The sequence below is a fragment of the Gobius niger genome (assembly GCF_951799975.1).
Source record: "Gobius niger genome assembly, chromosome: 8".
In the NCBI taxonomy this organism is placed as follows: Eukaryota; Metazoa; Chordata; class Actinopteri; order Gobiiformes; family Gobiidae; genus Gobius; species Gobius niger.
Window position 1 is genome coordinate 28,693,435 of NC_136859.1, and position 24,728 is coordinate 28,718,162.

The 24,728-nt window shown below is 41.8% G+C and overlaps 1 protein-coding gene across 2 annotated transcripts in view; it reads right to left on the reverse strand.

Annotated features, from left to right (window-relative positions):
• Positions 1-509: 509 nt before the first annotated feature.
• LOC306967021 (mannosyl-oligosaccharide 1,2-alpha-mannosidase IA) overlaps positions 510-24,728 on the reverse strand; it is a 247,917-nt gene continuing 223,698 nt past the window's right edge. Inside the window, exons 6-12 of one of the 2 annotated variants that reach the window (XM_079561903.1) lie at positions 18,837-18,963; positions 18,595-18,688; positions 14,813-14,928; positions 13,119-13,338; positions 5,800-5,972; positions 3,166-3,281; positions 510-1,692 (exon numbers count right to left, since the gene is read on the reverse strand). In XM_079561903.1, the coding sequence (XP_079418029.1) occupies positions 1,557-1,692; positions 3,166-3,281; positions 5,800-5,972; positions 13,119-13,338; positions 14,813-14,928; positions 18,595-18,688; positions 18,837-18,963 (982 nt within the window). In that variant the 3' untranslated portion in view covers positions 510-1,556. The remainder of the gene's footprint in view (positions 1,693-3,165; positions 3,282-5,799; positions 5,973-13,118; positions 13,339-14,812; positions 14,929-18,594; positions 18,689-18,836; positions 18,964-24,728) is intronic. The other variant, XM_079561904.1, reaches the window with a different exon arrangement.

Here is a 24,728-nt window from a genome sequence, read left to right on the forward strand (position 1 = left end):
ATTAAATGCGTGGGCGGTTCTTCTTAAAGGCCAAGTCAAGGCCAAACAATGGACATCCAATCTATTTTTCAATTCACCCTCAACTGTCAATTATAGGAGTTCCTTTCCTGAAGTTGTAAGGCGTTGAAATTAGGATTCCGACGACAGGAGGTTGATGATATGAAGTCTGGCTCTGCCCTCACACACGGAGAGAGAGCGACGCTAAACCCCCATTAGTCATTTTCTGTCGCTGATAGCTGGAACTTTCCCCCCAACCCCGAGACGCCCCCCTTTAATTAAATCTGTAATGAACTTCCTGGAAGCAAACATCGAAACAAATGTGAGCAGCAAATGAGGCGAATTCGGTCCCTTTTTGGAAGTCAGCGCAGGTGCAGACAGAGACCTTGTTTCAACTGCATCACACTTCAAAGAAAGCAACCTTGGCATCAACTTTCTGGCCAATAAACAGGAAGGAGTGATAAAGAATGACGCAAGAGCAGAGGTTAAATGTACAAAGTTGCACAGATCTTTTATCAGTATTTGAAAATATTTAACAGTGAAAGTTAAATCAAACAGTAAGAATAACATTAATAATAATTAATATCAGCATCAACTAGACTTGAAATCTTTACTGAAAACACCTGAGGGAAGCAAATCATAAGAAATCCCCAAACAAAAAAAACAAAACCACTGAATTGGGAAAGAACAGAATCACAAAATGGAGACAAGCTGAGGCGGGTCACTCTCTTGGTCTGTATGTACAGCACATTCGCTCCACAGCGCAGTGATAAAAGAAGAGATGAATGTGAAAGTAGCTTTTCCGCAGCGGCAGCCACACGGACTGTGAAGGCTTCTGAACCGGAGACTACAGCACAGACAGGAGAAAAAGCCATTGGCTGCGCTCTCTCCTTACATGTGTATTATGGTCGCTGCACCGGCGTGGCCCCCTTTGTCACTTTGATTTGAAAGGCAAAGCGAGAAAAAGAAACCAAGCGTACAGAGGAAATGCAACGTAACAATGTTCAAATGGTCCCTGGATGCATAAGACACTGGCGCCTTCCTGACAACTTTAAAAAATTCATTCAAGCTTGTTTCAGAGAAACATGACATCAGCATTAGTTTGGAGGTGGATCCGAGATTCACGTTTCATTTAGTCTGTACATTTTAATATTTAGAACAATGCAGTCATTTCACTAGCTGTTAAACCTTACCAAAACACATGACTAGAAACAGGGGATAGATGCAAACAAACCTTTGGTCAAAGAGTGAACTCACAAAGGAAATGCCATGACAAGGATTAAGAAAATCATTCATCAGATCAACACAGTATTCAAATCAAATGTTCTGCCTAACAGTATGGCCCCGAGCCTCCTCCCACACATTTGGGTCTGCAGTACTGTTTCCTCACAGAGGAAAGAAGGAAAGAAAAAGGTGCTCTTTTCATGAAAGTTTGTTTTGATTGTCCACAAAAAGAAGTGCCGGCAGAGGTCCCTGCGGCCAGAGGAGATACAATCACAGCGTATGGACCGCGGGCCTCACTGCAGAGAGCCCAAGAGTCCGGACAGACCCTGGTACAGTTACTGAGCGCCAGTCTGTGTCACATGGTTCTGCACGCAGCTCCTGCGGATCATGGGCAGAGGGTGTGCCTCTGTGTTGAACACCCAGTCCTCTAGGGGGAGCAAGTCGTCATCAGAGAACAGTAGGTACAGGTACCTATGCAAACAGAGGAGAGAACATTCATTTATTCATGACGTAATGCCAGCATTCAGTAAAGAACCACACAGAGAAAATATAATATAAATCAGGCAATATAAAAACAAACATCATATGCATTTCAAAGGTTTCCCCTCAGGTAAGTGCTGCTCTGACACCAGCGCCTTAGGGAACACACGCGGTAATATGTAAAAGAGACTCCAGTACATTTAAAATGAACTTTCAAAGCTGTGTTTGTCAGCCCGTCAGGGACTGGATGTGCCTGTGCTTTACAATCACTTTTATTACACTGAGCCATTCCACTGAAAATATTGTTTTGGCTGTCGACCATTTAGCAAAAATATGACATTCATTTACGAGCTGCTGATATTTATCTTGAGGCATAACAAAAATGCACCAGTGACAGTTCTGACATGCAGTGAAAAATCCACAAGACGTGAGAATAAAATACTGAAGGAAATGCTCTGCGATTACTTATAAACTTAGAACAATCAATGTCTAATCTATGTCTTCAATAAAACTCACTGGTTGGACTTGTGCCTAATATTCAAACCATGTATCGCAAATCACAACTCAGATGTTCAGTTTTATTATTACAATGTTCCACCATCACTTTTTCATTATTTAACAATGATTTTCTGTCAGACATAGGTATGTTCTTAAATTGTAATTACAATATTATCAAGTCAATTTCCTGCCTGCACTTTATAAGGATTCATATTCATTAATGACTATACACTGGAAGCATGTTCACCATTATTTATGATCAAAGGCAGGGAACAAACTATTTCCATAACAGTGCTGACTGTTTAAGGAACAGAAGCAAGCCGTATTCGGCCTCTGGGCTGCTGAAAATTCAAATAACTAGCTATAAAAAACTCCTTTACTTTTTGCAAAATGACTTTAAATGCACATAGATTACTTTAACATGAAAGGCCAGAGCCTAAAATGCTGTACTTTCACGATATGCCGCTCCATAAAACCACCTTCTGCTTTGTTACTCACTTACATTAAATGATTCTATACGGAACATCTTACTTTACGGTGATTGTCACTTTGAGGTTAATGCAGATGCAAATTGGAGCCGTGCACAGGCTGCTGCTGAAAGCGTCTGGTGTCTGTCGGCCTGGATACACTCTGAGCGCCCCGGTCTTAAAATAAAGCTCTTTAACATTTACTTGGTGTGTCAGAACATCGCAGCCAGATAGGCTCCAATCACATAATGACCCGCGACGTAGGCGAGCTCAGATTACCCCATCTGCGGTCGCCACCATGTTTCTCAAAGTATTCTCCATTTCCAGCTAAAGTAAGGAAAATTGCGCTCATATTCTGCTGTGTGTCCTTTCAAGGGTGCACAACAGCATAGACACGCGCAGATGAAAGCGGTGGTTGTGGAGACGCTGTTGTGAAAGATGGCTGTTTTGTGCCGGCGCAGTGGTAAAAACCCATTTGTGCAGAGGAGAGAGGACGTACTTGAGAGTCTCTGACAGGAAGAAGCTCTGCTGCATGTTGTCGTGGCTCGCTGTGGTGGTGTAGACGTCTCTGATCCCCGAGAAACCCGACTCCACGCGACAGTGCTGCTCCAGGGCCTGGCAGAACAACAAACACAGACAGCACATACTGGTGAAAAGGGGAAATTATGCTATTAATTATTTTCAATAAACAGACAGTACCAATTATTAGTTAGTAAAGAATGTATTTGTGTAAGTTTTTAGAGCTAATTATGTAAATCTTAAAGACTGCGTCAGAGCGGATTAGTTACATTTGGACGACTAACTGCAGTCCAAAAGGTTTCACAACTTTCGGCGGGAAAACAGAGTGTCAACACAACAGTAAAGCTAACTAAAACTAGCTGGCTAATGCGCTACTTCAGGGTTTGCGACAGATAAAATAGTTCGGGATGCAAACTGAAGTCTCTTTCTTTTAAGAAATGTCTGGAAACACAATAAACTACAACAGGTCACAAAACAAGAACAAAATATTTTCTGCTCTAAGGAAAATGGGAATAAATCTCACTCCACAAGAAGATGGTTTAGCCTGGGATTGTAGACATTGTATCAACATAAGAAAAATGTAGTTCAGTAAGTCTAGACTAGTATAACCAAGCACAATTTAGACCTCAAGCAAAGTGGAAAAATATAAAGGAGCAAAATGATTGCGTATTAGCTAATAAAAGTTAGCGTCACAAGTTTCAAGTCATTTGGTGCCTGCCTCAGTAATTGTTTTATTGATTATTTTGTTTTGCTTTCTCTACAAAAAAACAAAAAATCCTGTGCACACCAACTTTCTGAGGTGCCTCGGGTCGGCTACACAGTTTAGTCTCCTGCCACGCAGAATCTGACAAGGGCTAATGGAGAGTGTCTGGGCTAGCCAAGCGGATTAGCACATTATTAGCCCGTCAAAGGGCGCTGGCTCATACGCATTCATTAACAAAGACCCCGGCGTGTCAGAGCTCCGTGTTCACGTAGAGGAGCGGTCAGCACTTCTTTCAACCTTTGTGCTTTATAATTACAGGCGTGTCGCAGTGGCCCGCCTGGTCTCTCACTCTGCTGACTGAATGCTAAGCTAAGGTCCCGCCGCTTGACGCTAACACTGCTCAACTGACTGAGTTGTTCACCAGTGGCGGTGAAAGTACTTGATTTCATTACTGGAATAGTAATGCATACTTCTGGTCCAATATTACTCCACTAATAAAGCGTTGGTTTAATTAAAGGGGCTAGATGCAAGTTAGTCATTTTATGCTCACTACTGCCAACCCAGGTCTTATGCATGACTGCAGCTTCTATATTAAGCTCGTGCATGACGGAACTTCGGACCCGAATTAAATCCTTTTTGAGTGACAGTGCAGGATTTTAGATGCAGTTGTGGTGAACAGGTCTGAGCTCATTCTACATATTAGGACATGGCTGGAACATGCAGGGGGATGAAAATACGTAGTTTTAACATTTTTAAACTCCGTATAGTCCCTTTAAGTGTTAAATAAATAATACACTTTGCGTCTTCCAAACACGTTGCAACGGGAACAACAAATCTTCTTTGTTATTAGTCAGTGACATTGACCGTACATCAGCACACTGCCACCTACTGTTCTGGAGTGAGTATCGCAAACCATTCAAATGAGACAAAATATGCTGCCAATTGTAGCTTTTTTTTTTTTTTTTTTAACTCTGGAGCCTTATAAGCAAGATAGAGACTTTGAAAGTATCATTACCATTATTGTCATCGCTCTTTACCAGCTGAGGATGAGTCAGGCTTTTGGTGCACTCAGAAAGTAGGCCGGAATTACACTTTAATGTGTCATGCTGATACAATATTTTAAGTTCTGAAACATGAAACACTAATGCTGATGTATTAAAATATCGTTTTAATTCAGTTTATTATGACCTTTTGTGCCGTAACAGGGCTTAATAACCTCTGCCTTGTATGCAGAGTGGAAGAACTACAGCAATTACATAATGTCACCTAATGTAGAGCAGCGAGGGAATAATTGAAGGTGTCGTCCTGAAGATAAGTCTACATTTATAAACAGTTAGCATCGCTATATCCGTACACTGGATCATGCTATTGCACTTAGATCAAATAACAGACTTCGCCATAGCAACAGCAAACATTGCTCTGGTGTTTTAAAAAAACAATTCATGACTAAGCCTCAAATTGAGTTGTCACTGTAAATGACAAGAAACGTTTTGAGCGACTCAATTTGTTCCTCGGCCTGGCTCGTGGCATTAAACGTTGATTCATCACAGAAGGAAAACACTGTTTTACAATCATTCCAGTCGAAGAAGCAAAACAAGTGAACACTTCAACATATGATCTGCAGCTAAATCAAAATAAAACGCATTGAACTCCGACTGACAGTACAGGAGGGGATAGTGCACATACATAATGTCCTTTAATGTTAGCTACTAGTCAAAGCGGTCAGTTTTATAGCCTAGAATTTGTTTACATAGAACAACACCCTATTTTCAATATTTTTACGAGAACATGTATGAATGTGTCCCAAATTTGAAGCTTCTGTTGATATTGAGGGAAGTTTCGAATGCTTTGCCTCACCTTACTGGAAGTTGTATTGCATGGTTATTTCAGTTCCTGCAGTGTGTTCCTCACCTGGACGGCCTCCCAGCCCCACTCTCTGTACTTGGGGTCGTGCGTGAGCCTCCACATGTACATGTAGCTCTCGATGACTTCTGGTCGCAGGATGTAATATCTGTCACTCAGCCTGGTGGCCGTGGCCTCTGCGCCGCTGTCGAACCGGAACGCCTCCGGGCCCAGCTTTGTACCTGGCGGACACAAACACAGACAGAAGCCAAACATTACCATTTGTTTCTTAAAGCCACAAGGCGGAACATTCCAGGCGACATGTTGCTGCTGAACAAGAAACTTAACTTACGTAAAAACATTTTGAAAGCTCTCAATCTGTTTTCTCTTTATCGAAACGGCTGCGCATCGAAGGTGACCAAAAGAAGGGCGGGTGGGGACTGTGGCAGGGGCTTCACGGTGAGATCGCTTGAGAACCAGGAAGTGACACTACTGAATGCTTTGTTTCTGTTTAGGATTACTATTGCATTTGCACTGATAAAGATGTGTTTGAAATGGTTACCAAATACCTGCAAAAACCATAATAACCCCTCTTTGAGCGGCCATGTATACTAGGTAGTTAGTGTTTTAAAGGAATAGGCCATCGTTTTTACATACTGAGATATGTTCTTACCTGAGCTTTGATGAGTTCTTTAGGACCTGTCTGATCTTCAAGAACTCGTCAAAGCTAAGGTAAGAACATATCTCAGTATGTAAAAACGGTGGCCTATTCCTTTAAAGTGTTTTAAAGATGAAATGCCATGATGCCATTCAGTCCCTCTGAAAGCTCAACTGAATGACTATACTGTAGCCTTGTCCCTGGGTGGCCTCTCTCCATTTTTCCTACAATCTTTTTTCCGTTACATTAAGTCGGCAGCGTTCAGATTCTATTCTTAATACACAACAAAAGGATCAATTTGCGCTGACGTCAGGAGCCGAGCAACATCTTAATGCAGCCACACATTTTGAAAGCTTTATGGTTGCGGTCGCTTCGCTCTGCCTGTGCCTGTGTATGTGTGTGTGTGTGTGTGAGTGTGTGTGTGTGAGTGTACAGTTTGGTTCCATCTTTCCTTTATCCGACCACTCTGCCGCTGATGTTTCTGAGAATTGGTCCGGTGGTGGGAGGGAGAGAGTACTCTGAGGTCAGCGTGGGTTTCAAGTGTCAGCATAAGCGCAACAATTTTGGGAAACAAAACAAAAAAACAGGTTTCCTTTGGAATTTTTTACAGTGCGTATTGTTTGTAGTGATTGAATCTACAGGGGTAGCGGCTTTCATGCATAATAACAAAGCCAACAGAGACGGGACATTTGTGTGCAAACATTAGACAACACATCACTTAATCTACAGCTTTCACGATTTGAAAAGAGCAACTCCGTAGTTCATTTCGTGGCCGCACGTTGATAAATAAGCAGCATTTTAACAAGTCTCATAAACTACAGAGCAGCTCACATCATCAATAATTTCACAGATGAAGCATCATTTTTGTTCACTTACTGTAAATTGATGCATCCAGTGTCCTCTACGCACTTACAAGCAGCTCACGCACTCGTTACTCTCAAAGCAGGACAGTATTTTAATGTACAATTAATCTGCCAGGGGCCGTTGTGTTTATTTGTGGGATGTATAAACAGAGCACGATTCATTGCTTAATTCACGGCTAACAATTTAGGGCCAGTGTGTAAATCTCAAAACGCATTCTCGAGAGGGCGTAAATTCAAGCTGCGTCTACACCGCGCTGTCCTATTTGTAATTAAGACGCCGAAGTTACATCTCAACAAACGTGCCCGTCAATCCCCGCGTCTACTTTTTTTGGTCAAATATAATAACGCTGCAAAACGTGGAAGGCTGGAGCCAATGCAAGCTACTATGAGCCTGAAGGGGGCTGTATTTGTGCTGCTTTACAGTCGTCATGAATTACACCATGGCTGATTTGCTTCCATCTTCTACCCATCTAAAAGTCTATGGAATCTATGGAAAGTCTAACAGGAATGGGAATTGTACATCTGGAACTAGAAGTCACGCTCTGTTGCTCTCCATCGAGTCACTGATTCATCCACATAGCTGCCTTTCAGTATTGGGAAAAAAGCCAAAGTTTCCAGAGGTAAAAGTGCTAACAACCCACTCCGCCGTGCACATCTTGAATAAACTTGCTCTGCTGGTCTCCTCTAAATTACAGTCCATCAGAGGATTATGTATATTTCATAGATACATTACTGCCTAAGCACTTTCTGCATGTGAAGGTTCGGACAGGATTCTACTTTGAGCATCCAGCTGATTCCCTCTGAACTCCCCTGCTGCTTCTGCACTCAATAATTCATTCATGCAAATGTAAATGGCGGCGGTTAAAACGCATGCACAGTAAAGTACGCATTGGGAACTGGTCAAAACAAGTCAATCACATGGGTTTTTTACAGCAATTCTGGAGTTATTAGCATGGATGATTAGTGGTTATTTTGGGGATAGGCAGAAAGGAGAAAGTGCTCAGACGCTAATGGCTTTTGTGATTGTTCATGTGCATTTCAAAGCAATAGCACGTCTCATTGTAAAGTTGAGTACAGCTTATTTAACTTGGCCCTAAGAACTCCAATGTGTCATATTCAGCCGGCTATATCTGACAATGTGTAGTAGCAAGAACAAAAGCATGGGAAGCTATAAACCGAGTTGAAACAAAGACTCTGCTCCTCCCGCTGCGGCGTCCGTGAAAATCCCATTTTCTGAATCATCGCCGTGTTTGTTTTCCGAAGGTGCACCAGAAAAGGGAAGTCTTTAAAGCGCAAAGCTAGGCGGCAAACCCACATACAACACGCACGTTTCTCCAGCTTCACCAAAAAATTTGTTCCGCGCCCTCCTGCCCCTGTAATGAGTGAGGAGAAAGAAATCCACAGGAAGCTTTTTGGGCAAGAAGATCAAAAGTTTTTTTTTATGAGAGGTTTTGATTTATAAAGAAACCGACACACACACACACACACACACACTTCTGATTGGATTCACACAGCCCACCTAACAGCAAATCAGGAACAAAGGCTTAAAATTAGCAGAGGATTATTTTCAGTGCCAGGACAGATGCCAGGGACAAGATCAAACGAGAGGCTTCCAAAACAGAACTGTGGCGCAGCTGTACCTCCATGTTTGACATTTTACACAGTGGAATCAGAGAGTATTCAAACTTCTCTCGATTACGGATATTTTACTATGTAGCAGTCTGGCACCAAATTCATATACATGTTGTTTCTATTGGTAAGATCTGTACCGTACGCCTGGCATCAAGATACATTAAGTTGTGATGGATAAAACAAAGGAGCGTTTTTTTCCCCCAACCAATAGCGTGGGCCTATTCTTGTGCTTTAATCATAGTTTTTTTTTTCTAATTTTACATTCATAAAAGTTTATCTTTGTGACGAATACTTTCGTAACTATCCAACCAACAGAAACGCCCATATATTATTGATTAAATAGACTTTTTATTAGAGCTTTTTACCATGTTACAATGTTATTCTCTCATCAAAAACAAACCAGAACTGTGTTTCGAGCCACTAGCGCATCTTTGAGTTATCTTTGAATATTCTCCATGGTTATTCTTAGCACCGCAGTGGTAGCTCCTGTTCCCAAGAAGCCCCTTCTGAGGTCAACTATACTAATCCAGGAAATGCTTTGCTCATCGCTCGAATTCTTGCTAAGCTTAATCCTTTCGTCACTAAGTAAAAGCACTCGCCGTCGCTTCACTACAGCCACACAAACTTTCCTCTGAAACAGCTGCACAGTGAAGGAGCAAGAGGACGGGGAAGAGGGAGGGGCTTACGGTGAGATTTTTTCAGTTCAAGAAATGAAACTATTTTGTTTCAGCTGTTATTCACCTTATTCCGCCCCGCCCACGTTTGCCACTTTCTGCTTTGTCTCGGCACTTCCGTTGTACAGACACTTCCGGTCGAGCGCGAAGCCCGTTCATTTAAACGGAGAACGAGGGAAAACATTCTCCGCTCAAATCTGATGTTTAGTCGATTGATTTGTGTAAAACAAAAATTTGCACCAACATGTCAACTCTGCACCGTTTCTCTGTGCGGCATAAAAACGGTGTTAACCATGTTAACAGATAGGAGAAAAGGGGCGGGCACAATTAATGGCGGCGCCCATGCGAGCCTCCGGAATAAGGTGACTAGATCAATATAATATTTTCTAACCGACAAAGTTTAAAACAGTGATAAAGATGTGTTACCAAATCCCTGAGAAGCAAGAATACGACGTGATTAGTAGTTTTCCTTGTATATTTCCCAGACCCTTACATCTTTTAACCCCTTAACTCCCACCTGAACCGAGCAAATTTTTTCCAGTTTGGCTTTACCCCAGTCCAAAAGCTTCTGGAAAAAAGCTGTGAAAATAGCAACAAAACTGAGATGAAAACAATGATGGAAATGTGACAAAAAAGTGACGAAAAATTGATGAAAAAGTGGCAAAAATGTCACAAAAATGTCACAAGAAATTGACACAAAATGGACGAAAAAATGACAAAAATGTGACCAAAAAATGACAAAAATGTGATAAAAATTTGACAAAAAAATGACAAAAATTTGACAAAAAATGACAAAAATGTGATAAAAAAAAAATGGATGAAAAATTGACAAAAAATTACAAAAAAATGACAAAGTTACAAAAATGAGTTGAATACCCAACAAAAAAATGATGAAAAAATCTGATGACGTGAGGAAAAAGATCCTCTCGGTTCAGGTGGGAGTTAAGAGGTTGAACCCAAGCATCTTCTTCTTTTAACCTAATTTCAAAAGTTAAACCCTCACCAGATTTGCTAAATATCTTTACCAGTGTTTACTCTCCCACGCCGTGAATCACTCCCTGCACTTTTTCCTCTGCTGCTGCTGCTGCTGCTGCTGCTGCATTACAAGGCCGCGCGATCATGGGTTTTAATCACCTGTGAGTCTCCCGCTCCTTCCCGCAGCTGTGAGGTGTTAGGCAATAATGTAGAACTTTAATTTCTCGCTGCTCCCTTCCTTATTAGTCCTGCCGTCTGTGTGCGGAGGAGAAGCCACCAAGAACCGCTCGCCTTTTCATTCACACTACATCTACAACACGTCTAATGCTCCCTGTGTACTGCTGCGACTTAAACTACAATGTGTAATGAATGATCTTTGAGGATAATGGTGATGCTTTTGGTCAGGCAGTGTGCATTTCGGTAAATATTGCTTGTCCATAAACCATCTATTCTAAAAGTGTGGGAGGCACATTAATGGGCTCTGAAATTAGCGCAGCAGACAGTTAAAGTGCCATTCACAGGTGAGTGAAGTCTGTCTGAAAGAGGAGGGAGGAGGACATTAGGAACGGGGAACATTTTGTCCTGATCTTGACGTGACAGACAGAAAAAAAAAAAAAAAAAAAAAAAGGCCAGGCAAGATTTAAGTGACTTTGATGGAGTTAGAACTTGTGACGTGTGAAAAGTTCTCGGTCACACTATTAAGTTACATTGCTCCCCCAAATATAATACTCTCTGTTGTTTGAGACTCCTACAGGACACGTTTTCCATTTAAACTACATAGAAAACATGCCTCCCACATCATCTGTCGTCGGTCCATGTTTACACAGTCGTACCGACATATCACTGACATGAGTATAAGAGAAGAATACCACTCTCCTGCATCATATGGAAATATTAATCACGGCTTACACTTTACAAGCTTCACAAAGCGCTACACAGTTGTTATGATTTATTCACTCCATACAAACCCCAAGCTAACTATTGTAGCCACAGCTGCCCTGGGGTAAAACGTTATTTTGTTGTTAAACCCCACAAGAGCTTCAACACAGGGTTTGTTTGCAGAGAATCTGCTGAGCGAAATTGGCAATAAGAGTCAGCTTCTTCTGTAAAACTTGAGCTTGCCTCACAAATAATGAAACGACTCTGAGAATAATACATGCAGCTGTGTCATGGAGGCCCTGTCTGCTTTGATGTGACAAGAATACCACATGTAAGTTTCATGCAACGTGTTGTATAATTCATCATCCATGGCTGCTCGGTTTGACCAGACCATACTTGGAGACCACAGGTTTTACCGCACTACTGTCTTTGCCACAGTGGCACTTATTATTTGGTGTGAAATATAGGCGTCATTGTTTGGTGCCTACTTGAAATCTGCGCAGTAATCTTCACTTTACTGTGCGGATGCCAAACTACTCCTGGTATTATTACGCCTTACAATATAGTTCCCCCTTTTATCCGCTTAGAAAATCCACATTGTTTAATTTTGTGTAATTATACTTTGTAGTGTAACACTTCACGTAACCATATTTAAATAGGGAAAACGTGGAAGAGCTTGGTAGCTTCTATCTTGACCTGTTTTGGAGCTATAGAGGAGAGAGGGAGAGGCTAAATGCTAACGCCGTCTGCACTGTGTTTAAGTGACTGAAGGCACGGGTGAAGATCAGACAGGTCCTAAAGAACTTGTCAAAGCTAAGGTAAGAACATATCTCAGTATGTAAAAACAGTGGCCTATTCCTTTAAAGGAGGAGACTGCGGAGGATACCTTCATCCACCAGGCTGACAGGAAGCTGAACTCTCCCACTCCATGCCCTCAATTGTGTATACAGCATATTGTAAACACTTTTACTGAGGGCTGCGTATATTCAATACTCTGTTTGGAATGTATTTTGTATGTGGTGAAATTGACTATAAAGCTGACTTTGACTTTTTGGCTTTGACTATTAAGTCATTAAAGGAACAGGCCACAGTTTTTCCATACTGAGATATGTTCTTACCTGAGCTTAAACAAGTTGATGTGTAACTGTCTGGTCTTTGTGCGTGCCCTCAGTCCCGCAGAACGGCCAAAGATGTTGTTATTCCTATAGCTCCAAACGGGGGAGAAGTTGGAAGCTACGACGCTCTTCCACGGGCACACACAAAGACCAGACAGGAACGTATCAACTCGTCAAAGCTCAGGAAAGAACAAATCTTAGTATGGAAAAATGGTAGCCTGTTCCTTTAAGTTCCTTTTTATCTTTTTTTTTTACCTTGTATATTTGTATATTGTATTTTCTTTTCTAATTTCTGTTACCTGCAGTGCCCATGGATGTACATCAATACAAAAAAAAAAACTATCAGACACCGTAAGTTCAAAGCTTCATGTTATCTGGTTTGTGCCTCTGTGTCCCACCAAACTGCACAACTACTTGCTTTTTGAGATTTATAGTAAGAGAGGCTTTCTTAAAAAGATTGAATCGATCAGACAATCCGTGTGTAAATCAAGCGACAACTAAAAAAATGACAACAAATTGAAAATCCAAGAAATCCAAATGTGAATGGAACCGTGTCTTTTTCCCCCTGGTTTTCCCCCTGTGCCGTACTAACCTGAGCGAGTGTAGCTCTCGTGGCAGGTGTGTGTGATCTCCGCCGCCAGGTCCAGGTAGTGCTGCCTCTTCTCCTGCGGGCCGTCGTCCGCTCCGATCCCGATCATGCCCCCGGAGAAGCAGGCCAGGTGACCCATCTTATGATCCAGCACCCCTCCCCTCCACTCAGCCATGTACGTGAGCCCGCCTTGGGACTTCTGCACCAGGTTGGTTTCGATCGCCTGCGCAACACAAGGGCAGAGCATTGGATCGGGATATACTATGAACACATAAGACTTTTCACACGGGGGAATAATTAGCTAATAAATAACAGCGTGTCAAAAAACAAATTAGCAATGACCGGAGGGGTGTGTTTAAAGCTTTGGCCAAGGTCGGCCGGACCAAATCCAAGCAATTTGAACGCACCGCAGAGCCGCAAAATCCATTTTACCAATGAGTTTAAAGTATACACGAATGTCATAAAGCAAATAATTACAGCCATTTAGCTTCCAACAAAACGGAACAAAAGCAAATGAAAACAATGAACGCTTTCTGAAATGAAACTTTCTTTTTTTTCCTAGAGAGCCGAGACTGACGCACTTCCCTCTAATTAGTGGCTGCTAGCGCTAATCATAGCCTAAGTATAATTGGAAAAATGTTCTCCCATTCAAACGCTGTATTTTAATTAGTAATGTACTTTTACTTGAATGCCAAAGTTAATGAGTTGTGCCGCCACCTAAGATCTGGGTATAAATAGCGAGTGTAGCATCTTGATAGCGCCGAGGACCTTAGCCATTTCAATACGAAGACTCCAGGGAAAAACGGGAACTGTAATTAGCCGTTGCGCCTCTGGGCTGACCCTCTGATGAGGAGGGCGCAAATCTCTGCGGCCATCTTAAAGTTTATTGTGTGTGATGGTGTAATTGCAGCCTTGGGGAACCGATGTACGTTAGTCTAACATTATCCTATTAAAATATTCAGAAGTCGCAATGTTTTTTTATAGATCGCATGAACTTGGGAGTAGTACATGCTTAAAGAGAGTGTTCTAGCTAGTCCTGAAAGTACTCTCCTGTATACATGAACGCAGTCAGTTAGCATCTAATCGCAGTGCTAATCCCATTACGCGGTACCGGGAAGCGTGGCCTTGATAGAATCGTGTGTCCTCTTCCCAGAGCACTCTACGAAGGGGCTCCTCTGTCACAAACACTCTCACATGGCGTCTGATTCGAACAGACCTCCATTACGGCGAACAGAAAACACTGATTGCATTAAATTGCGGTCGTGTGTACGCAGGGGAACAGGAGCTTGCATAAGAGCCTGCATAAAGTCTCAATTTGAAAGCGCCTTTTTCTACGCAATTACTCCTTTTCTCGATATCCTTTTGATCAACTAATGTCGTTGGATATTTTGCGGGATCAAAGTCTTGTGGAGATAATGGTCGATTGCTATTTTATTTGATCAAACAGGGACCTGCCGCAGCGATCGGAGGGCTTCTGTGCTGCATTGATGAAAGGACGTATACGACGAGGTTTGTTTAGCTGAAGTAAAGTTCATTTTTGTTTTTAAAAAGCTAGATATATTCTGGCCCTTAGGCTTTATTGATTGTACGCACAGCCAGCTTGAAGATACTATGCAAATGACTCTACATGACTCTATATGAATCTAACTCTCATGTGGAACCGCGTCGAGTTTATTGTGAGAGGAAAATGCCCGTACGTCGAGCGCACTGTAGTACATCCTCTTGGCGTCCTCGTCCGTCTTGTCTGACATCAGGTAGGACTTGATCAGGTACTCGTAGAAGCTGTCCCCGAGGCCCCCGATGGAGACGTGATCTGAGAGGAAGAAGAGTAGGCAGCTATGAGCTATGAACAAAGCAATGACTGATACAAGTTACGGTAAAGGTCCCGTCGGCCAACCGCTCATCCATACACCACAGTCATACACTGTCACACAGGCAAGGAGGGTGAAGTGTCTTGCCCAAGGAAACAACAAAAAGATAAGTTGTAGAGGCCACCATGATGGAAAGTAAAGGTGCCATGTTAACCACCCATACAGCCATTGCATTAATCACACACAAATATATATATTTTTTTTTTTGCATAAAAAGTCGCATAATGTACCTTTGAGTATAGGCATAGATACAGACGGCATCTCTGGAATCGCCCATATATGGTCATTTTTGAAAACAGTTAAGGGGGAAAACAATTTTGAAAAAATGTAAATTTTCTTTAATTATTCAAAAACTACTGTAACAAATGCTGAATTATGAATATAGTTTCTACTAAATAATGATACAAAGACATGGGGAGGAGCAAAGTGGTTCAACAGCCCATAAATACATGAATAACGGAGAATGCTAACTTGATGCTACATGTTAGCATCGGGCTAATGCTAACGGTTAGCTAGCGCTTGCTACAACTGCCGTTTTTTTCACTTCTACTGAACAATCTGCTGCGACAAAATATCCATATGGGCCCGATTTACACTTGACTTTATATATGTGTGATAAATAAGTTCATATTCCACCAGAAAATGGCTAAAAAGAGCGGAAAATTGTGTTTCTCTAAAGATTCTATTTTCCCCCTCGGCGAAGCCACGCCCCCTTCTATAACGACATGCCGTATGTATCTATAATGTGATGTCAATTCTACTAAAAGGCTAAATACTTTGGATCATACTGTTGCCAATACAAAAAAGCTCGACACAGAAAATGCTATTTTTGCAGTGGGTGATCAAAGAATGGGTTTGGATGAGAACAAAACCTGTTTAAATCTCATATTTATCTCCCTTTAGTCACATCTCCATGGAGACGAGCTGGAGACGTCCCGCTCTCAGTGATGTTACAGTCAGGTCTGAGGAGAGATGAGTAGCTCGCAGCAAACACACCTTTATTTGGCCATACCGCCTTTGCTCTGCCCAATCCCGTCAGACCTTGGAAGCTAAGCAGGGAAGGGCCTGGTCGGTACTTGGATGGGAGACCGTTTGGTAACACCAGGAAGCCTAGCGAAGAGTGAGTGGTTGGTGGTGGTCGGAGGGGCCGATGGCGCAGACTGGTTGCCTCGCTTCCGTCAGTGTACCCCAAGGGCAGCTGTGTCTACAATAGTAACTTACTATCACCAAGTATGGGGTGAATGAATAATGCAATGTAAAGCGTCTTTGAGTGTCCAGAAAAGCGCTATATAAAACCAATGCATTATTATTATTATCATTTTATAGGTATTTTTCAATTACTCCTGTTATAAAACAAGTGCATTTTATTCAGTTAATGGGGTGAAATATGAAGCGGCATCTTTAAAGCCACAATGCAGAACATTCCAGGTCATACGCTGCTCCACCGGCTCCAGCTGGCAATGTTATTCTTGCAGTGGGTTATCAAAATAAAAGATTTGCGGGAGGACCTAATGCATGTACAGCTCAGGTTTGAACATATTAAGCAGTAACATCTCCATGGAGACGCTGGTGATGTCGCACTGCTTGCAACGTGGCGAGCCTGGTCAGATAAGCTCACAGTAAAGACATCTTTCACCAGTATAAACAGCCGCACTGAAATTACCTCTTGTATTTCATATGCAGTAAAAATGTTATGCAGGATGGCTTTATGAATTTAAATAGACTTTTTCCATCCTTCACTTTATATAATCAAATACCTCTCATAGAAAGTGTCCCCAGTAATGTAACAGGCATTGACACAAGTATCTTTTCATTTCAGTGTCTGCTCTGTAATGAATGCAATACAGAGGCGGAGGCGCGTTGAACCCATCCACTTGCACGCAGCTACGGCGGACTCCTCCACACAAGGTGAACGCGGGGCTATTGTGTATGTCCTTCACCGGCACCTATAAGCGAGCGAGGGCTGCGGAGGGCTTTCTGTTCCCTCAGCGCCGATAAATATACAGCATTTAGCTTCTCCGCATGTTCCCACACAACAATTAGCCCCTCTAATCACCCAGATTACCACCTTTTCAGACCGCCGCCTTTCCAAGAGCCGCTTTTCATCCCCTTTCAGGTGAATCACAAAGATCCAATTTTCTGAAGTAATTGAATTCATTACCATTTTAATAACAGAGCAACGGGAGTCACGCCGACAGAGCTGGGAACTTGATATAAGAGTGAAGGGAAGGGCAGGGTGGGCAGTGGGCACGGACGACAGAGCAGCCAAAGTGCGAGAGGGGAGGGAAAGACTATGTGTGATGACAGGTAGCGTGGCCATAAGAGAACAAATCTATTATATTCATTGATACTGTGGAGGACAAAACTCTCTATAAATTAACACATGCATACAGAAATAAAGACATGATTCATGAATAGAAGTTACGGTATCTCTATTATCATTATAATTTAGTTGTTTTAAATAGAGGTCGACTGATATATTTGCCGGCCAACAAATCGGGCTGATATTTGAGGATTTTACAATATCGGCCAATCTAGGATCGATAAAAGCCGATATCTCCGGGACTGAAAATGACAGAGACTCCCCTTTTGCATTGAAAAGAGCGAAATGAGGCCTTCAAAACGAGTCCTCCAACAACTTCCTCGGCGTCAGTGAAAAATTGGGATGAAAATGGGTTAGCAACAAGTTTGTTAAACACATGTTACACCAACTGAACCTCAGTCAACATGGACATGCTGCATGTCATTTTGAAGCACAGAACCTGGAGAATTTCATCGCTGAGTCAGTTTTAATCTCCACCATTGTATTTTTGAGTGCTGCACAAAATGCGGCTAGCAAAAGTATGCTAATGCTAACGGAAACTAATCAAAGCTGGGACAGAAACTATGATTGAATCACCTACAGTAGTAAAAGGAATACTGGAGTGGCCAAGTCTTTATGTTTTGACAGGATTACCAGACATTTGAAAAAATTGGCCCAAAATATCGGCCGTGCATACCGGCATTGGCCTTAGAAAAAACAATATCGGTGTTTATTAATCCAAAAACAAAACTGTTTCATTCATTGTACATTTTGTATTTACATATTTTGATCCCTGATCATTATTTGGAAGTGATTTATTTGTTTCAGCCGTCCATTTATTGTTTTGGACGCTCTGGTTTTCTGCCTCTGTTTCTGCTCTGGTTCTGTACGTAAAATCTATAACAAAGAAAACACCAAATAGTTGAAAATAAGGCAAAAGGCTTTTAACATTAGGGTTTATTAAGTTTTGGATAAATATTTTATTCAAAATTGCGCGTTTCATGTCCATGAGTTTCCACCTGCCAGATTATATCAGCTATAATCTTTACTCAACATGATATATATATTTTTTCAAATCTCTATGGAATTTTGACAGGGATTATTACTTCCAGAACCCTTAGGTGTAGCTTTGAACTGCATTGCCAGAGTCTCGTATGATATTCTAAATATGGCACAAAGTGTATTGTACAGAATAGTTGTATTGTATATCGTAAAAAAAAAAAGGTGATCTTAAAGCAGTCAGTATTCTTGTGAGAGGACAGAATCAAACCAAAGCATTCATGAGTAATGCGTTTTTATTACTTACGTTGGACCCAGTTTCCGCTGACGGGACTCAGGAAGTTCGGATAGAGGCCGTGGGGTTTCTCAATCTTGTTCAGCAGTTTTCGAATATTCATAACCTATTGAATATATAAACAGGACATTGAGTGGTTATGGCTTGCTCTGTGCCGCCGTTTGCTCAAGGCTTGTACTCCAAAATCTGGCTCGATAAAAACTCCTGCTCCGTCTTCAGTCAAGGCTGTGAGGGAAAGGGGGGATTTTTCTAACCTTTTCGGTGTAGATGGAGTTGCCAGACAGCTCGGACAGATGGACGAATTCAAGATGGAGGGTCCCAAACTCTGCCAGGATACTGCTCCCAGCCGAGGCCCATCCCCAGCTCCAACTGGTCCCACTGCAACACAGAGCACAGCCAAGCCACTTATCAACACTGGACTGGGCAGAACACAGAGCACTGCATGCTGACAACAAAGCCCATGATTCTGTCTGTGGCGCACTTCTTAAAGAGCCTGCGGTATGGAGCTGTGTTTCATTCCTGTTTGAGTAATGAACATTCGTTGGACATCTTCTCCAAAAACACCAGCTGATGTCGTGAGGTGGTGCTCTCCATCTCAGAGCACATTCCTAACTTTCCTGAAGCATGTCGAACATTCTCTACAGGGCATGAGTCTGCGAGCGTATTTCATAGGAAGTGATAATGTCACCCCTGGGGGTTCTCAACTGGAGGGTCAGGACCCAAAAGTAGATTGCGAGGCTTTGCCAATATTTCTTTCAGTATTTATTCATTGGAAAAGTACCCCTGAGTTTGCTATAATGACTGGTGCCAGGTTGTTTTTTCCACCATGATTTCAACTTCCTTCCTTCCTTCCTTCCTTCCTTCCTTCCTTCCTTCCTTCCTTCCTTCCTTCCTTCCTTCCTTCCTTCCTTCCTTCCTTCCTTCCAATTCTTCCTTCCCTCTTTCCCGCCTTCCTTCCTTTCCTCTTTCCTTCCTTCCTTCCTTCCTTCCTTCCTTCCCTCCTTCTTTTTTTGGGCCAGGCAATGTATAGAAAACAAAGGTATTTTTTCCTTCATTCCTTCCTTCCTTCCTTCCTTCCCTCTTTGCTTCCTTCCTTCCTTCCTTCCTTCCTTCCTTCCCTCTTTGCTTCCTTCCTTCCTTCCTTCCTTCCTTCAATCCTTCCTTCCCTCTTTCATTCATTCCTTCCTTCCCACTCTCTTTCCTTCTTTCCTTCCTTCCTCCCCTCCCTCCCTCCTTCTTTTTTTGGCCAGGCAATCTACAGAAAACAAAGGTATTTCTTCCCCCACACACTTTCACTTCTTAAAATTCTGGCAAGGCAACTGTCTGCATTGTTATTGTGAAAATGCTCCCTTATTTTTAGTGTGTGTTTGTTAAAAAATAAAAACATACACCTGCTAAAACCTTCAATCCACTTAGAATTAGCCTGATCATGAGGCCTCATAATCCATACATCTCTAACAACCACCAACACAACAACTTCTTGATTTGATTATCAGGAAGCATTGAGTCAAGGACATTGAGATTGTAAAGTTATACAGAGAAAAATAATAAATAGTCAAAGGTTTATTGGACTATTTTAGTTATCTTTTCACAGTAAGTTAATACAGATTTTCAATTCTATGGTGTTGTACTATATGAAACCTGAATAGAGCGTTGTAGTTAAGGACCTTTAAAGTTTCACTGCGGTTTTGGAAAGTTAAGAAACACCAGTCAATACCAGCCTTGGAGCCGTCTCCTAAATGCAGTCAATGCACTCCCAGTCATTGTGTTTCGCATCAAGGAGAAGATCATCTCGAGTGCACCCCGCAGCAAAGTGGAGTTGCGAAAGAGCTCAAACTTTTCAGGTAATGCCAGCTTAACGTGGCGCTATTCAACGAGCTGCAGAATGACTCGTATCCTTGAAGCCTGTCAAATAGCCAGCACAATGTCTGTGTGGGGCTTTTTTTTCTCTTCTCTCTTTGTAACAAGTCTAACAGTAGCCATGAACCTCATCGCATTCCGAGCGGCACAATCTGTGGCGGCAAAGTCAGAGAAACTAATTCGCGCTGCATTGTCGATGTGATAGACTGTTGTTCTCCTGCCAGATTGACTTTCAAGCAACAAGCCGGACGAAAACTTGAGCTGCAGCGACTTTCTGACGGCAAAGACAGAATGCTTACAAAACCACTTTCATTCTTTTGCCTTCATGTTTCTACACAAAGCGCTTTACTCTGCACTATCTGTTCACGCCTCTCACGCACAGCAGGTTATCCGCCGATCTGTGCCAACTAACTGCCTGTCCGCCCATCATCCATCATGCGTCTTGCCCGAGGACACAACTGGAACTCGACGATCGAACCAGGAATCGGGCCAATCTTCTGGCTTTGTGTGTGAACGTTATATCACAGAGACGTCGTCCTTGTTGTTTTTACTGTCTCAAACACAAATACTACACCTGGAAACTTTAGTCACAAATAACAACAACACTGTGTGCCCGAAGAATGAGATCAGCTGACCTTATCCTGAACATCTTGAACGACCAGTAATCTTTGGGATGTGCAGGAGAGGGCTTCGCCCAGTGGTCGCACTCTACCATCATCAATACAAGATCTTAGGGCGGGACAGTTCATCGAATTTTAATCTAATCGTGCACACGCGGATGAAGGGTTTACATTTTCGAAGAGGAAAACTATCGATTGCTATTTGGACCATGTGGATTTGTTTTGAAGTTGCAGCGGAGGATAAGCTGGTTTTCTAACAGTGAATTGTAAATGTGATCGTCCTATTTAATAATAAATGCGAGGTTTACTAATTTCTTGCAAATATTAAGTTGTTAGCTTCACTCCGTGACTTCGTGGCTCTTTGAGGCTCCGCACACAAACATGCGCTCGTTGACATTCTTCAAATATTCCAATTTTTTGCGACTCCTTTGCAGATGTTTGTGTGTTGCTTGGCCTGGTGAAGCGGTGACTTGGGGATGTTGTACTGTGACGCTAGAAGTCTAATAATCGCCCAGCCCTACAAGATCTTATTGGGACAATGCCACAGCAAATGTGCTGTAATCAAAGCTAAATGCGGTCCAACAAAATGAGCGTGTGACCGATTGTAAAGCAATCGACATTTATTCATAAAGCACTTTTCAAGCAATCAACAACAAAAAGTAAAAATTGACACGTGACACACAATAGGGAAAGCACAGTGATAAAGCATCAGTAAGAGGAGTTAAAATGAATTCAAATGAATTAAAACAAAATGAAGACCTCAGGGCAGCAGATAAAGTGATAATGATCAGATAAAATTAGCTATGAAATAAGGTCTTCAGTCTGGATTTGAAAACTCAGATGTCACAGCTTCTATTTGATGCATGATACTAGACTGAAAGTCTGAAAAACTTGTGCCCCACAAAAATGTGGCTATACCTTAATCTAGAGGATATAAGAATACAGCTGTTTACAAAGAATAATGAAATGATGAAACATCGCAGATCTTAAATGATGAAATTTGATGAAGTCAATGTTTTTCTGATCTCAAAAGTCTTTTTCTTGTGGGTGATACATCAAAAGCACCAAAGCTTTGTTTCAAAGTTAGCGTCAAACACTATAATTGAATATTTAATATATTTCACAGGCTTTTATGCATAAGAAATACATTTCTTTCGTAACAATGCATATAAAATTCCCTTTTTCCGGCCTCTAATTTGTGAATAATTGACTTTTTATCTGCTCATTAACGACAACAGAAGTAGAATAATGAATAATTTACACAAATCAACTCTCTTAATTAGACGTGGATATAGAAATTTGAGAGACTCGTGGTACGTTTGCCAAGTTTGTGAACAAGGTCATCCCAGTGCTACAATCTCGTCTGTTTCCTGGAGGCAGCGTGGGTAATATCTCCGGCAAATTGAACACTCGCTAATGTGTCATTCCACAGCGGCTAATGCGCGCCTATGCACCGGCCACGATGACTTTACATATCCTCCTAATAGATGCTGCTGGAGTCGAAACATCTCATAATGAGTTGAAGTGAATTTATAAGACGGTATGCGGAGAGTGTAGGGGTGAGAGGAGGTGGCTGCCGGGGAGATCGGAGAGTTTGGCAGCCTGATAAATGTGTCCATTAAAAGTTTAGGGGAGACGTTGTTAGCGGCTCCAGCCGATTGTTCCCCAGAGAAGAATCAATCGGAAGCGAAGGTGCAGGCAGGGTGCTGGCAGTGTTTGGAGAATAGAGTTAAAAGGTGCTACAGTGCTTAAAACAACACTATCCACATCATCAAAGTCTGGTAATGAGCTGAACTGGCACCTTTCCCTCCATCTTTTTACCCTTTTCGGTCCAATATCACTCATTATTTCCACTTTTTTTTAAACACCTAGGGGAACCTGAGCTTTAGTACAGTATTTTATGCTCCACCGCTTTCAAAATTATATAAACACACTTGAGAAAGAAAAAGAAAGAAAAGAAACCATAATATATATATAAAATGTCCAGATCGTGACTCTTTTCAAGTTCGTCATCTATTTCACTTCTGTTCATCACAGAGCTACCAAAATGTCATTTTTATGCCCAAATACTACACAAACAAAGTAACTATTCTGCATATTTCATTTCTTCAAGGGGGTATTATTCAAAATCAACTTTTTAGAGCTTTTTACCATGTTACGTGTCCAGGACATGCTTTCCTCACCTTTCGATCTCTCAGGCGAAGGGGCAAGAGGAAGGGGGCGGGAGGGGCTTGTGGGGAATCGCATGGAGGATCAGGAAATGAAACTATTGGAAGTTTGTTTCAACTGTTTTCGATCGATATTGCATTTCCTAAGAGACTGGAAGACACTTTCAAATCGACAGCTCTACTGCGAACATAACATAATTAAAAAAGCTCAAGTTGATTTTGCATTATACAGTATGAGCCTTATAAATAAGACTATAAACAATAGCTATGAGCTGTCAATGCCAAAAGATTAGACTTGGATTAGCTTGAGCACAAAGCGACAGTGTTTCTGGTGAAGGAGCACAACCTCATGACAGCGGTAGTGTTTTGAGCTCTTTAGATTGACTGAATACGCAGGATTTGACAAACTTACAAGAAAGGCACATACGTCGCTTGGTTTTAAAATACGAGAAAAAAGTACATGAAGCTCTTTTACAAACAGAACGTATTACGCTGTGGGTAGAAATGAAACCATGAATCGGATCAGTGCTAATAGTTGCTTGTGATGCTGTGGGAAAATTGACCTTGCGGCGTCGGAAAGCCGAAACAGGCAGGAACACGTAAAGACAATGAATAGTGTCTCGGGGGATGTGTAATTGGAAATCATTTTGCCTGTTTGAGCGGAGATAAAACCTGCGTCGACCTAATTGAATTAATTTAGCGCAGGGTTCAATGGAACTGTTTTCAAAGATTGGAATTGTGCTACAATGACTGCGAGGGCTGACGGCACAAAGCACTGAAAAATTCGCGGTAAGAGAGTTTGTTCGTCACTCAGGGGATTTAGGCGATAACAGGCATCGCAAACGTTGAACTGACTGTATCAAAAGGCAGGAGCTAATTTGTCTTTTTCGTCTCTCTTTTCTGATGTCAAAATGTATCAACATATCACAAGGGGTTTTCCTGTATTATGCTTTGTTTTTTAAACTTGGCTGCACTGAAATTACCTCTGCTATTTTGCCATTTCACTGCAACACGGGTTTAGAAAAATGATCTACTCGAGAATTTTCTTTTGCAATTGTTTAGTGGTTTATAACAACAATATAAGTTGCAATTTCACATAATTGCACTTCCCTGCCCAATACCCTTACAATTCAACCTGGACTGACTCAAACATACAAAAGCAGCGATTAGAAAGATTTATTGTCATATATATATTTTTGGGAATCGGACCCCGGCAGTAGACTGATAAATGAATTGAAGATGGTACAGATGGGTAGGTTAGCACAGTGGGGGTGGGGGTCGGGACCCTTCAGGGGGTCGCAAGGCCTTGGGTTGGAGTCCACAGTTGACTTCAAGATGAAACAACAAAAAGCTACTGTTTTTAGAAAGTCTATAATTTGTGAAATCCATTCAATGCTTCAAAAGAAACTGCAAATATTCATTTGATTTAAAATGTTTTTCTCCCCAGGTATAATAACTTTATATAATGAGGGTCCCGAGTTGTTTACAGGTCAATTTT